The 16,019-nt window shown below is 31.8% G+C and overlaps 1 protein-coding gene and 1 long non-coding RNA gene across 2 annotated transcripts; both read right to left on the bottom strand.

Annotated features, from left to right (window-relative positions):
- Positions 1–382: 382 nt before the first annotated feature.
- Positions 383–9,090, bottom strand: LOC106102260 (putative transporter SVOPL). The gene is made up of 10 exons (XM_013281685.1): positions 9,004–9,090; positions 7,714–7,944; positions 6,711–6,873; positions 6,378–6,559; positions 5,973–6,154; positions 5,502–5,686; positions 4,906–5,065; positions 2,822–3,096; positions 1,478–1,605; positions 383–719 (listed from the first exon to the last, which is right to left on the bottom strand). Exons 1-10 carry the CDS (start codon positions 9,038–9,040, stop codon positions 679–681), a joined length of 1,584 nt encoding a protein of 527 aa, XP_013137139.1. The 5' UTR covers positions 9,041–9,090; the 3' UTR covers positions 383–678.
- Positions 9,091–10,153: 1,063 nt separating this feature from the next.
- On the bottom strand, positions 10,154–15,674 carry LOC106102296. Its single transcript, XR_001225562.1, has 5 exons — positions 15,537–15,674; positions 15,343–15,436; positions 11,518–11,705; positions 11,060–11,437; positions 10,154–10,300 (listed from the first exon to the last, which is right to left on the bottom strand). It is a non-coding gene; the product is annotated as an uncharacterized LOC106102296 (long non-coding RNA).
- Between the last annotated feature and the right edge of the window lie 345 nt (positions 15,675–16,019).

The raw sequence follows: 16,019 nt of genomic DNA, 5'->3' as shown, positions 1-16,019 counted from the left end.
TACCTTCATAAAAGCTCATATGAATCAAAGTGAGACTAAACAGTTCTGCGATAGTTCAGTCAAAGTGAAATGTAAAAGTGAAATAGAAAAAGATTTTTTTGTACACAATTTATATTTTTCCTCTATTTGACACATCTTTAGCAAATAACAGTACATTTTATTATCTTACTTTATTGTATAAATGTAGAGTTTATTTTCTTTATTGGTTGTGTAAATAAAAAAAGGTCAGGAAAGGAAACTTAGATTTGTTTTTTTAGCCTAAAAATACATATACTTTAGTAAATATATACATATTTATATTACATTATATTAATACATACATAACAGACTAGAGTATTTGATAAAAATATTGGTATAATCCCAATATTTATTATACTTAGGGTCTGTCCCACCAGTGGCTGATAGAGGTTCAGATAGCTTAAAAATGACGTCACTGTCAGATAAGGTAACAGAATCCGATATATCCATCGCGTTTTAGATGTTGGATTATTATCAGATAATTTACAATTTGGTGGGAGATACCTTTAGTATAATATTATGAAAAAGTTAGTCATATTATAGTTAAGTCACATGTAGTTTATGAAATAAATTACGTTTTCCCACAGGCTATAAATTATAATAAACAAATGGAGGACATTTATTTCTCCTATTAGCACTGTTGTTATAAAGTTGAAGCTATTATTTCTTTTTCGGTAAAAATAACGCCAACGCAGTGACACCTGAAATTAGAAAAAATCGAGGTTTTTACTTAACGTTGTTATAATACCAGCGTTTGCCAGCGACGTCATCCGTTATCCAATAATGCAACTTTTATATTTTTTTTAAATTAAGACAAATAACTAAGGTTTAAATTGTTATGAAATGTTTTAAAATACTGCCTTTATTGTTTTAAACGTAACTTTATTTAGGGCCTGTCCCACCACTGGCTGATAGCGGCTCAGATAGCTTAAAAATGACGTCATAGTCAGATTAGTTGTTCAGCCATAAATCTAATATTTCCATCAGATATTTTGCACGTTGGATTGTTGACAGACAATTTACAACTTGGTTGGATACGCCTTTAAATTTGTAACATTAGGAAACATCCTCTTTAAAAAATGTAAGGAAGTAACTAGCCTGTTTTTTTCCAGAATATTCTCTACAACTGTGAAAATTTTAATCGAGTTAATACTAAATTAGCTTGGTAATAAATGTTTCATACTTCTAAAGGACTAGCTGTTCCCGTGCGACTTCATCCGTGTGAAATTATAAAAACATTATTTTATTGTTTACATTTGTCAAATTCTTAGGGTTTTATTCAAAATATTTAGCCCCCTAAGTTTAATGGCGTGAAAATATATAGCCTAAAGCGCGACGTAAGTGTAGGGCTTTTTATTAAAAAAATAATTATTTTAAAATATGCTGTAATTGCTGACATCTTAGGCAACAAAGAAGTGGGTGTTTACGCTTTATTATAATAGTAAAAATTATTACTTACATATCATCAATCCCGCGAGCGTATAAAACGATATTCCACATCCCATGTTGAGCATTACGGGAAAGAGTACGTTACCTACCAATGTGCCGATCCTCCCAAATGTCATCATCATTGATATGGCTAATGTTCTGTAATTAAAAAGTTACAATTTTAAACATCGAATAAAGTTTACACAAGATGAACACTAGATGGCGCTATTTTAAATTATATGGATTCTGATTAATTTATATTTAACTGCATATAATCGTACTTCATACTAATATTATTAATGCGAAGTTTAGATGCTAGGATGGATTTATATTCGAGTTTTTACTCTAAACGGCTGAACGGATTTGAATGAAATTTGACATAGACATAGAACATAAACTGGACGAACACATAGACTACCTACTTTTGTTTTTTTTTTTAATTCCACGCGGTTGAAGTCGTGGGCAAAGCTAGTTACTATTAAAAGTTTAATTTCGGATTCAGATGTAATTTGGCACACATGTAAAGTCTGGAAGAATACAGACTACTAAGTTTTTTTTTTAATCCCACGCGGACGAAGTTGGCAGTTGCGGGCAAAAGTTATACGATAACTTTCTTATCATAATATTAGTATTTATAGTACATATGTTTTAGTATTACGTTCGTTTCTCTTAAGGTACAAAGTGTTATGTTTATTAAAAGCTAATTAAAACGAACTATTAATCAATCTGATGAAATCACGTAGACTTTAATGGATTACAAACATAAATCACCGAGATTAGTTGTTACTTGTTGAATATAATAATTATAGCATGATTCTATAATAGCTTTAAAAAGTACTATATTTTTTAAGCAAAGTAAAACTGCAAATATTATTATTTTGTGTAATACATAAAATGAAATATTAAAAGTTTATTTCGTATTTTCGATTCTAATTATTTTTTATACTTATTAATTAACTATCAATCGCCCGCAACTCCGTCCGCGTGAAATAAAAAAATAAACAAAAGTGAGTAGTTTGTGTGTTCTTCCAGACTATTCTCTACATCTGTACCAAATTTCATCTGAATCCGTTAAGCCGTTTAGTCTACAAACTCTCAAACATCCATCCATCTAAACTTTTGCATTTACAATATTTAGGGCCTCCGCCACGAAATTGACTCATAAAAATCTAAGGTGTAAAATATGTGATGGACATATCGGATTTTGTTACCATATCTGACAGTGACGTCAATTTTTAGCTATCTGAGCCTCTATCAGCCAGTGGTGGGAAAGGCGCTTAGTATGATAAATAAACATAAAAAAACCACAAGAATACAATGATCTGAAGTAAATTTTACCTACTATTTGAAACCATAGCATAAAATCAATACTTACCTAGTAGTTGTAGGGAACAGTTCCACAGTAAATGCTTGATTCAAACTCATCATTGCTTGTGTAATAGCTACGTCTGAAGAGAACAGAGCGACCATCGTCCCTTTAGAACTAGTCCATCTCAGTCCGAGAGTACATCCTACCGATATCAGTCCAGCAACCAGGAATAGATTCTTCTTACCAACTTTATTTACAAGAACACCACTCAATACCAACGGTATTAAGGACACACAGCCCAAAATTACACTGTTTATATACGTTTCTTTACCACTTATAGTCTGCAAAGAAAATTGCACTTTATTATCTAATACTAATATTATAAAGAGGAATAATTTGAATTTTTAGATTTTTGTATGTATTGAAATAACTCAAAAATATTCAATGAAGTTCCTTGGGTTTTTTTTTTATAATACAAGATGGTAAACGAGCAAGCGGCCATCTGAATCCATTGAAATGGAAAGCAACCGCTGCCCATAAATATCCGCAATTGCAGATGCGTTGTCTACCCTTAATTTACGGAGGAGGAGACGCACATAAAGAGGACATTTCCCCGTCCTATACGTCACCTCCACCGTCAAATCCACTTTTCCTTCCCATGCTTTCCTCTTAGGAAAGGGGTGCAAAGGAAAAGGGACTAAAATTACGCCTCCGGCACCACACTCATCAGATGAAACGAGGAATTGCTTCCACTTCACGCCTGTTTTCTGTGTGATCGTGGTATTACACCGGGCGAACCGACCCATTCGTGCGAAGATGTTAAAGCGGGCTCTACCATTGTTAAATTAGACTGGGTTAGATTAATGAAAATTCTACACTATGGTACTGCTTAAACGAAGGATTTTCGTGTTTCAATGTTTCATCGTAAGCATAGAATAGAGACATAAAAATGTAAAATAAAAACTCTTTATTAACGTCGTTAAAATGGCTACGTCGTTAAATCAATTCCAGTGGAAGTTCGGTATAACTTTGTTAAACTAAGTTCTTATTAAATCAAATAACCAATAACGTAATGATTAAGGTGACGGATTTTCAATCATGCAGTCGTTGGTTCGATTCTGGCATTTGAATAATTATCGTAAACCATTATCTTAGCATAATTTAAACATTAGTTAAAAAGAAAAAATAATTTGTTATAACAATTTTTTAATAAAAATCGCAGTTAAATTACATTTACTATAAGTAATTGTAATTAAGTAACCTATCTTACTAATATTACAAATGCGAATATTTAGATGGCCCACCATCTAATCTAATGGATGTTTTTCCATCCCAATGGATGTTTTTTCAGAACGTATCTCCGGAACGGCTCAGTGGATCTTGATGAAACATGACTACTTTTTTATTAATTCCGCGCAGACAGAGACACGGGCGAAAGCTAGTATGAAAATTCATATCAATTTTCAAAATATATATTTTATGTATATTAAAATATTCTATTAAAGTACAAGTTTAATAGTAATATTTACTACTGATCGTAACCTTTTTATGAGCTCGGTCGGACCCTTGCGACCCTTGAGATAGTTTAGTAAAATGACAAACAAGTATGTGTGAATTTACTGAACTATGTTGAACTAGACTAAACAAGAAATTACTCTATAAAATGCGAATCGTATAATCAAATTTATTTGATACAAGCTTTCGCCCGCGACTCCGTCCGTGTGGAATTAAAAAGAAAACAAAAGCGACTAGAATATGTTTTCTTCCAGATTTCAGAAATTTCATCAAGATTCGTTTAGCCGTTTAGGCTACAAACTCTAACAAACATCCATCCATCTAAACTGTCGCATTTATAATATTAGTAAGATTGAAAGTTTCTTCCTTCTACATGCTAATATCTATAATGCTATGTTGCTGAAGGTTTCGTTTATTTTATCACTAGCTGTTGCTCGCGACTCCGTCCACGCGAATTTAAAAATTGTTAACAAACAGCCTATGTTGTTCGGCAATAGCGTAGCTCTTTAATAGTGCAAGCATCTTTTAAATCTACCCAGTAATTTTTGAGTTATTACAATACATACAAAAATACAAATCTATCCTCCTTACAATATTAAGTATAGGAAAAAATGAAATATTATTATATATATTACCGGTACACATGTTGATAAATCCGTTAAATTAACGCTTTTTAACTTAATATCTTCAGTGTAAGTGTCCAACATCATACACAAGTCTCGCCGCGGCTGGTTGCTGCCGAAACTCTCAACAATCGCTGACAGCTGCGGATACCACAGTCTTATAACGTTGAATCTGAAATATGTTAATAAAATATTAACTTTTCCCTCAATATGTGAAAAATGGACTTAACGCTGTATAAACTTAGTTTATGTATCTATCTGAATGTCTTTGGTCTTACTAAGTAGAAAGAAATAGAGTTACCCTTAATAAAAAAACTAAACTATTTTTGTTTTCAACACAAATAATGAATACGTCTTTTTTTCGATCAAAAATTATTTAGTATAGGTAAAAACCTATACTAATATTCTAAAGTGGAATGTTTTCTATTTATTGAAATAACTCGATAACTACTGGACAGATTTCAAAAATTCTTTCACCATTACAAAGCTACGTTGTCTGTGAATAACAAAGGCTGATTTTTAATTTTTTTTATTTCACATGATCAAAGTCGCGAGCAACTGGTAGTATATTATAATTATGAAATAAATTTGATCTAACATTTACTTACAATAACATCGTCAAGAAATTCATAGCGCAGATAAGTATTAAATAATAAAGCAGAGGTCGTCGGAACATCGGTTTCAGATTATAAAAGCCCATGACTAGATTCTTCTTGAAACTTCTAACTTTATCACTTCTCAGAGATTGGCTTCTCTCACGTTTTACTTCCTTCCTTGTCCATAACTCAGAGTGCTGAAATGTACATTGAAATAAACTTCGATGCCCACTACCGTAGCGAGAATCACCTGATGTTCGAGATTGGGAAGGTTCTCGCTTTTAAAATACCTTTACAAAAACATATTCATTTTGTCTTTCTCATTTTCTTCTCACAAAAAAACAGAGAAAATTGATAATTCGCGTAGTTTCGTAAACACTTAAAATTAGTCATAGCAATTGTTTTTCATAAACTTATATCCCTCAAATATAAATAATTTAAAAAATAAAACAGTAAACACAGCAATGCAATATTCTATCTTACCGTTAAGGTAGCATCCGATTTCATATTAGTTTTATGAATTTTCATCAAAACATCTCCTGCGGAGTCGAATTTCCCCTGACTTATGTAGTACTTGGGACTTTCAGGTAGAAATGTGTAGAAGAGACAAGAGAGCAGAGCCCACATTGACATCACATAAATGTAGAAGTTCCAAGTGTGAAGAACTGAAATTAAGGAAGAGAATTATTTTTATTTTCGCACTTACAATTAAGAGGTTATTTTTATATGGTCGTCTTTAAGATGTTCTCATACAGTTTATTTAATATGAATAATCTACTTAAGGGCCTATTTAATTAATTATAAAACGTCTCTGAGAGCATAAGTGTAATAAGCCAATAAATTAAACAACTCTGCTGTTCTTGTTAAATTCAGAATGTGAATACTAACCAAAATGACCGTCGAAAAATGTCACTTTCCAATTTAATGAAAGAATCACCCACGCAATGATAGCAATTATAACTTGTCCAAGCGCAGCGAATGACGACTGAAACATCACAACGCGGTCTCTGATTCCATTGTGACAGAATTCTGATGTCAAAATCATCAGAGGGTTGAAGGAAATTCCGAACCTAGAAATGAATACTTCATGTTAAGTAAAACAATTAAGATAGCATTTTATTTAAGTAATATTATTTAGTTAGTTTTAATATTATAAGAAATTAATATTGACTATACTCAATATTAATTTCAAATTAAATCAATATTTAAAATGTCTCTTACAATGCTCCTTCTAGAAACTTCGCGGATGCGAATAAAAGATACGTTTGACTGGATCCTGCCATCAATGTACATATAAATAGTCCACCAAATCCATAGACGAGAAATATTTTCCTACCAAAAGTATCAGTTAAAAATCCAGCAACTATCGAAGATATTGTCATTCCTGTAAAGAGAATCAAACTAGTATAAATTGATTGTGCCCTCTGCAGTTCAAAGGTCTGCTTTTGCCTTTTCAAATTAGAATCTGCTCCTTTATTGCTACAGGCTAAATCATCATCAACCTGCCCTTGTCCCTACGTAGGGTCGGCACAGGATGTGCTGTACCATTCATCTATATCAACCATCATATTTGAATCCACTCCTTTTATCAGCATATCCTCTTTCACAAAATATATCAATACTTTCTTCGGTCTTCCTTTACCTTTGTGGCATTCAATCTCAATACTTTCTTATTTATGTCATTATTATCTTTACGCATATATCCATACGTTATCTTTTTCTCACTTAATTATAAAATTAAAAATGGTAGGAAAAATGTAATACTTTCTACTTTACCAGTAATAGTATTTTAGCATACAAAGAAATGTAGACTAACCATCATATTGCAAAAATGAGGTCACTCAATCGATATTGTAAGCCTACGACACGACACAAATGTATGTCATCAATAAGCTTAGAAAGAATGTTATAAAAATAACTACGAGGTAATTATTTTCGGCTAATAATATTACGCTGTTAACAAATCCTAATTAATCCATATGTATTTTATTTAGTCTTTAAAGTGTTGACTAAATATATCTGAGATTCTAACGTGTTATGGTGCTACAGTACTTAGGTTTAAACCTTTGCTTAATATTATTCATCACCACATAATCATTAAATTAAAAGTGGGAATTCTTCCACTTTCCATCTGTTGCATGGTCGTGATATCACCGAGTCATTTGTTAATGCAAGACAGCTAATACCGTTGCTGACTCTAACAGTATAACTAAATATTGCTTACCTATAAATGGGATAGCATTTAAGAATCCCTTCTGCAGCAAATCCATGTTGAGATCACATTCAGCGACGGGCAGGATGTATGGTGTGGTACTGCTCACCCCCTGACCGGCCACGAAGCCGATAAGGGAAGCCAGCAGTAGTAATACGTGGAACCATCCGAAGCCACATTCTTTCAACGCTATATCTAATTCTTCTGTCGGAGTTTTTAGTTCCACTGCACTCGTGTTCTTCTCTGATATTCACAATATAACAGATCAGATTCAGCAGATTTGAAATCAAATACTTCTCGGAAGGCTTATTCAATATGGGATATGTCAGTTGGGAGTGGAATAGTTACTCGTGCATAAAGTTTTTTATAGGATAAAAATGGATGCCAATATGTTTTTGTACAGATTTTTTGGCAGTGAAAACCTACGTCGATATAATTCTTTTTTAACTAAAATTGCGCATATATAAAATATTGCACCATTTGATCCTATTGCATATATTTGTAATCATTTACGTCATCAAAATCAATCTAAAGAATACAGTTTTTTGTGATAAAAAATTATTATCACCAAAATAATCAACATTAAGCGAATAAATCTTAAAGCAAACAATTTAATATTTAGATACAAACGAAGTATAACTATTTGAGTTCAGATAAACTATTTTTATAACAAAATAAAGTGATAAGGTAGAATTTACAACGTAGAATCAAAGTTGGCAAAATTGGAATTACGTATAACTGCCACAGAGTGTTAACAAATATGAAGTAATTGTTATTTGAGCACTAAACGTTTAGTTTTTAAAATAATATAGAATAAGGCGCTCTTAGTTACGTTAAAAGAGCGACTTTTATACCCAATAGTTTTGTAGCATAGTGATATTAATCTTGGGTTCGTTTTTATAGACTACTTATGAATTTTAAAAGATAAAACAAGAGTACATAATTAAAATTGGGTAATCCATAAGTGGAGCGAAAACACATTTCTAGTTAAAGAAAAGCGAAAGAAGAGGATTCTTTTCCTCTTATATCTAAAATTTTAGAAAAAAATACTGATTTCACAATATTTCTACAGATATGTTAAAATCTTACTAATATTGTTAATGCGAAAGTTTAGATGGATGGATGTTTGTTAGAGTTTTCCACCAAAATCGCTGAACGGATTTCGATGAAATTCGTCATAGATGTAGAGGATAGTCTGGAAGAACACATAGGCTACTAACTTTTACTTTATTACACACAGACGGAGTCTCGGGCGAACATTAGTAAAAAGTAATGCGGATTTTTTTGTAATATTCTACATACCTGTGTTTCCTAAGCTTTGTACATTGATTTCTCCCATTTTTGATGTAAGAAAACACAAAATTTGTTTTCCATTACAGTGCGCGGTCTTCAATGAGGCGATGTAATTCGTCATCTTGTATATAAACTTTGTTTTATTTGTTGACTCAAAAGATATGCTATATGTATACTTAAGGTCCGTTTACACTGAGAAAAACTGAAAGTTTTTTTTTTCATTAAAGTATAAAATTAATAGATAGCCTTGTGTAAATTATTAATAAAAAATCGAGTATAAATGCAATATTACTAACACTTTAAACACGCTCACTAGTACAATAGAAAACACATAGGTTGCGATACAAGCTGCTAAAAAGTAATTTCTCTATTTTCTTAGTACTAGTAGATTATTTATGTTCCAGTGGAAACGTAGCTTTATGTCACTTTACACGTAATCGTGACGTAAAACCAACCTATCTTGAACTCTGAGTTTTGTAGAAGTATTATTAAATTAAAGGCCAACTGATGTTAGTTCGTTCTTGAAAGTAATTTTGAAATATAAAAATAGATCGTAATAATTATGATATAATTTTAGCATGTGATGGTTTTTATCTAGGAGTAAACTGTGCTGTAGATATGATACCAATCTTTTTTGTGGTCATAAATATATATTCTATTCTATTGTTTGCTATTCTTCAGTGGAGAATCTTCCATATCTATACATACAATAAACTAAAATAAAATTTGAGTGTCTATAATATCAAACAGATTTCGGGAAGACGATGTATTTGCGTTGTTAACAATCGCATTTAAACATTTTTTTCTGTCTGTCTGTCCACAAGCCGCATTTGTTCCGGGTAATCTTCGAAACGACTGAGCCGTCGACGGGACTTTCACTGACGGGCATATTATAGGGTACTTTTTTATCTTAATATTGTGTGGACAAAGTCGTAAGCAACATCTAGTATTATAATATATTCTGTTACAGACGAGCAATTATGCATAGATAGTACATATATGGTAGAGAAGATAGACCTTACCAAATCAATGTATAACCCTACGTAAGCAGTTCATATGTTATCTACCAGTTTAAAAGTAACTTAGAAAACACCGTTTATTTTCATAATTTCCATGAATATTATTTTCATATAAATTTGTACACTGCACGCTGTAAAATTGATGTACAGAGCAAGTTTAAAATAGAGATTGATTGCCTCGCTTTACCACAAGTCGGCAGTGCGCGTCGCAATGCACCCATCTGTTACAATGTGTACCGCTCTACCGGATTGTTTACTCTATGTTGCGAGATTCGTTAAAAGTTATTCTGAAAACAAAAACACTTTTCAATAAAATGTGTTAAAACTTTTCAACTAGTTACGATATCATTAAATTACTGTATCTAAGATATTTGTCTTTTTTAATATGTCAACATTATTTCCTTAGACCAGTCTAATACATTATGCAAAATGAACTTACAATATCCGTATAAATTATAATAAATTACCGATTTTCTTTATCGTTCAGGAGCATTATCAATTCCAATATGGTGTCTGAAGTTTATTTGATATTCAAATTTATTCAGACCTGACATACTGTCAGCTTTAAGGGTCGATGAGTAATATATGGCTTTCATAGTAATATCATGCATGAGGTAGCGCTATTACTGCTTGCGTTTATACTAGTTTACTTTATTAATACATTATCTGCGACTAGAATAAAAAAAGTGGTTTAAAGGCCAAAATGTTCTAGTTAGTGCCTTTTACTTTCTCTTCTTATTTATAAGGAAAGAATGGGAATCAAAAAGATGTATTAGGACGAGAGTACACACATGTAGCACGTATGTATATGGAATAGTAGTTTGCATGCCAGTTCACGAGACTGTCACCAAGAGACTCAGTCTCAAGCTTCATATCTACCTCGATCTCAACTTGCATGCTATCACGTAGCTATCACAAAGCCAAACTATATGTTACGTGAAGCCAGCGTTTACACATATACCTTTAGCTTGAAAGCAAGTGTACCAACTACTAGCATATGTATCTCCGCCCTTACTTACTTACTTAAATTTCAGAATTAATCTTACCTTGAGTTTCGATTGAGAATCTGCAGAAAATCATGCTATCTCTCTCTCTCTCCCTCCCTCTCTCTCTCTCTCTCTCTCTCTCTCTCTCTCTTCGTTAAGATTATGAGAGAGACTACACGTGTGTTTTGGCAGTGAGAACTGACCGTTATAACTTTGGTATAATCTAACATTATCTTGTTGGTTAACATTCATAATTAATTTCAACTTAAAGGCTTGAGAATCTCCACTGTAATTACGTAGACTAATTATTTCGCTGATTATATCGTGATTGATTGCTCTATAATTTTTTGTATCTAATTATCCCACATTCGTAGGTTAAAGAACTTGATTGTAGGTTTCCACTGATAAAACTCTGGTACAAATAATCTCTCCAATCCTCTGTAAAAAAAGAAACAGATATATGACAAAATATTTTTACCTCTTACCAATATTCATCATCACCAGCTCATTATACGTACCCAAAGTTAGGGATGACTAGGTCATAGTCTGGCGCTGCGTGTTGGTTGACTTCACACATATCTTTGAATTTCTTCGCCGATATGTGCAGGGTTCATCACTATATTTCCGTAGGAACATCGAATGAATTATGTTGGTGATTTGAAAATTGAAAATCACAATGGTACATGGCAGGGCTTGAACCCAGAACCTATAGATTACAAGTCATACATCAATAAAAGCTCAAACATCATAAATGGTCTGATGACGAGTCTGGATGGAAAGATACTTTAGCAGGTATATTTAGAACTAACAATGTCATATTTTGACCAATGAGCGAGCAACTGCATGGGGTATTCCCTCCATTTTTTAAATTTTGTGACTTAATTAAAAAAAAATTAAGCAGATAGTTTGGTTTGTTTTTAACATGGGTAAATTTTTAAACAAGTTGAGAATTGTTTGCTTAAGTTAACAGAATTTTAAAAACTTCCAGACGCCCTGTAAATTAAAAAAAAAAACTTCCATTAGATCCATATCTTTATGGATAATCTTTTTTTATTTTCGGTCTCCGTGTTAAAATATTTCACAAATTGTGTCGGTATCTTGTATGTTATGTAAGGCCTCACCTGCGGGAACCGGGAACATACGGGAATGGAGCCAAGCGATAAAGTCGCCCGGGTGCCAAGTGTCAGGTGAAATCTAATTTTGTTCTTGCAATTACAAGCATTCATTTAGAAATTCCAGTTGAAAATTGTATCTAGTCTTTAGTTAATTTTTAATGTTTAAAATTAACTTGTACCTATATCTCAAGTCTATGGTTACAGTTTTTCTCATAAGCTTTTCGATCTGTGGTCCCTAGGCGGGTCGCGGATAAACTAAGTAAGATGCCACGGCCCGGTTTTACGAAGGAGAAGACCGCGGAGTTTAGTGGGTAGTCCGGCCGAAACATAGACTGGGAGTCACTCACGAAACCATTCTTGCTGCTCCCGCAGCATGGACGGCGCAGTGCGTAAATGCATTCCCCGCGACAACAAAAAAAAACAATGTCCCTTTATTTTCTATGCAAGATGTTCTAAATAAATCAAATTTCATCTCTTTAAAAACGCTCTATAAAATCTTTTACTTTAAAAAATTAACATTGTAAACAAAAAAATAAATATTGCAACAGAACATTATCAAGTATTTAAATTAATAATTAAACAGTATAATGTAAATTCCATTAATAATTACTTTTGCCGTGTATAAATACAAATAAAGCCTGAATTATGCAGTTACTGTAATTTGAACTTTTTCTCATTATGTTAAAGTCCATAATTAAATGTTCAGTTCCATGTTGACTGAATATACGATATCCGAAGAAAAATATACATGAAATGAATATTCGTAACGAGTATGAATTTAAATAATTGTCTGATAAGCGCGTGAAATAAATTATTACCCAGCAAAGGTAAAATACGTTGGTATAATGGACATTGCAAGGGAAGGCGAGGTATGTAGGGCTGATCTCTATAAAAAAGTCTAACTGCTTTTGCTCGCGACATCATCCTCGCAGAATTAAAAAAAAAAACATAGTAAGAATGCTAACTCGAAACTAGTAACAAACATCCATCCCAATTATCATAAAAGACCAATCATCAATTTTAGAAAAACGAAACTTATTTAGAAGGATCTTGAAAAATTTTTTTTTGAAGCTTCATAAAAAAGGCAGATGTTAAGATAAAAATCTTAAGTTCCCGAAAGAAATATTACTAGGAATGTATATTACGGCTACTAACTTTTTATACGTCGGCAATACACCAGATACGTGCCATTAACTTTATTCTCACAGGCTTAGTTTCAGCGGGAATCTTGTTGGAAAAAAGAAAATTGAGATACAACTCAAAGTTGAAAAGACAGTTACGAAAAAGGAAATATGTAACATTTTTTATATTCCTTAAAATCTACAGTAAGTTTTCGAAGAAATTATGTACTTATTTAATTAAAAAACAACAACAAATTATTAATTGAAATAGCAGAAAAAGTGACAATAACAGCTAAACAATGAGGTAAATAAATATCGTTACTGAAATAATTTTACATTAATAAAGGATTTATGAATGACCATGTTTCCTTCACGACTCCGTCCGCGTGGAAATACAATAATAAGTAACTACCCTATTTCTTATTACAGACTATCCTCTACATCTATGACAAATTTAACCGATACCCATTGAGTAATTTATAGCAAACTCTAACAAACATTATTCTGTCTAAACTTTCGCAAATAATAATAAGATATTTTGGATTATTGAAACATCATTTATTAAAAAAAATGTTGGGTAACTGTTCTTTATTCCGTTTTAAATTTATAAAACAAAAAACAAACCTTTCTCATGGTTCAAAAATTCCGCAACAAAATAAAATACAAGCATATTTTTCGACCGCGTAACACACGTGTCATTAACTTTACTCTAACACGGCTTTAGACGAATACATACGGCCCTAATTTGTTAGGGGGACGCCAAATTGAGGTAATAAAAATAAAAAAGGCAAAGCGACAATAACGGGTTACGTTTTAATTTATGTTACAGTACAAAACAATACATTTGAAATAGAAATGATTGTAAATATGTAATTAAACCTATCGAAAGGAATCTATATTATTTAATCAACGTCAAAACTAGTAGTAAAAAGTTTATCTTCTGTTTAAAAATAAAAGAAATCTCTTTTTTGCCAAATACTGATAAATGACTTAGTTTTGTTCAGTCTAGGAGCACTCACCGCACGTCGCATAATGTAATGACTTTCACACGAGGGCTGTAAACTAACGCAGTAATATAGTGCATACGTCGGTAAAATACGACTGTTTTAAAAGTGTGCGTTCAAACATTAGCACTACTAACGTATTGTACTCACTGTTCTACCCATGTGTGAAACTAGGCTAACATAAGCCGTTATGTCGCTCCTACGATACAATTTCGAATTATGGAATTGGGAGTAGCTCGGATTTAGTTTAAACCGATTACTGAAATAAGATTCATAGATAAAATAAATTTTCACAATTCTATACCGTCTACCTTTAAAATATTTTAAGAAGGAAAATGGCGCCTGTAGAGTAAGAAAATTTTGTGATTATGAGTGTAGGGAAAAGGTTGAGTTCTTACTATTCTAAACTTAATTATTTTATTGGTAAAAGTTATTTTTTACGGGTGAAAATGTTAAAATCGTTATACAGATATTCTGAATGGAAAATAAGACAATTATATTTTCTAAAAGCCAGTTCCGATATATTGGTAGTCTAGGTATCTTCCTAACAATTTCAAGGAAGCATTTTCCTCTAATGTCTAACGTGTGGTAAATGAGCACTTAAAATTACTAACAATTTTCATTAGAGCCAGCATCTTAGATGAAATTTGTACGACGTACTTTAATGTGAAATACCATACTACTCAAGAATGGATTTTACGTACATATATGTATATTTTTTAATACAAATGTTTAAATATCTACTTTAACAATTAAGTGTTAGTTTACTCAAAGTATTTATCCTGGTAAACAAAGTTGAATGATTTATTTACATTGCTTTCAAACGAGTTCAAATCTCACTCGCCATAATATTTTAATTGCCGAATTATTTTTAGTATTTTCCAAGTGAATTTTCAAAAGTGTCTCTTTTAATATATCTTAGTTTTTTAGGTTGAACTTAAATATCTTTTAAAGACAATCGATGGCGCTGTTTCGTATATTCGTCTCTAGTTTTAAGAAATTAGGGTTCAGTTTATTCTTTGGATTTTACAGAACAAATTCAGTAATCCTTAATTTTTTATAGAATACAAGTGGTATGTTTTTAATATTCAATGTGTTCTTACCAAATCTCCTTTTATCCAATTACTTCCTTTTGGTTTTTTGTCTATTGATCCTCGTCGAGCGAATATTAAAACGCGAATCTTCATAAGAAATTGCCTGAAGGAAAGAGAATTCTTTTGTGAGTTCATTGAACCGTTAAGAAATAAAGAATATTAAATAATATACGGGATTTCTATAGCGAAATACTTTACTTAACTATTTCCGATTAGGTCTCAAATGAATTCAAATAAATCTCTTATAAAACGGACACTAGTTAATATTCTCTTCAAACATTTTATTGTCAGTACGAAATACCATTTCCTATGTGGTTGTATCAATATAGAAATGTTGTTAAAATGATAAACTAGCACTACTTAAGCAAAATTCTTCTTTTTTTTTGTCCTTAACACACTTGCAATAAAACAAGAATTATACACACGCATTTTCTTGTTTTAATATGTTCCTCCATTTTGTTTTCACTTTTCTTTTTTTACTCCTTTGAAATGTCCATTCAGCCAGTAATATATAATATGTTGTAAATTTTTAATAAAAAAAGTATAATTTTATCATTGTTTGTTATACAAATATTAGCATTTAATATAAATGCGGTTATGCATTTTTTCTAATTAACAGAGTTATATTATAACATTACACAGCGCCATCTGTTGGTCGATTACTACGGACCGCATGTTGCAGCTAG

The sequence above is a fragment of the Papilio polytes genome, unplaced genomic scaffold (assembly GCF_000836215.1).
Source record: "Papilio polytes unplaced genomic scaffold, Ppol_1.0 DF823923.1, whole genome shotgun sequence".
Lineage (NCBI taxonomy): Eukaryota > Metazoa > Arthropoda > Insecta > Lepidoptera > Papilionidae > Papilio > Papilio polytes.
Note: the sequence above shows the minus strand (reverse complement) of the source record. Positions and strands in the feature narration are given on the sequence as shown.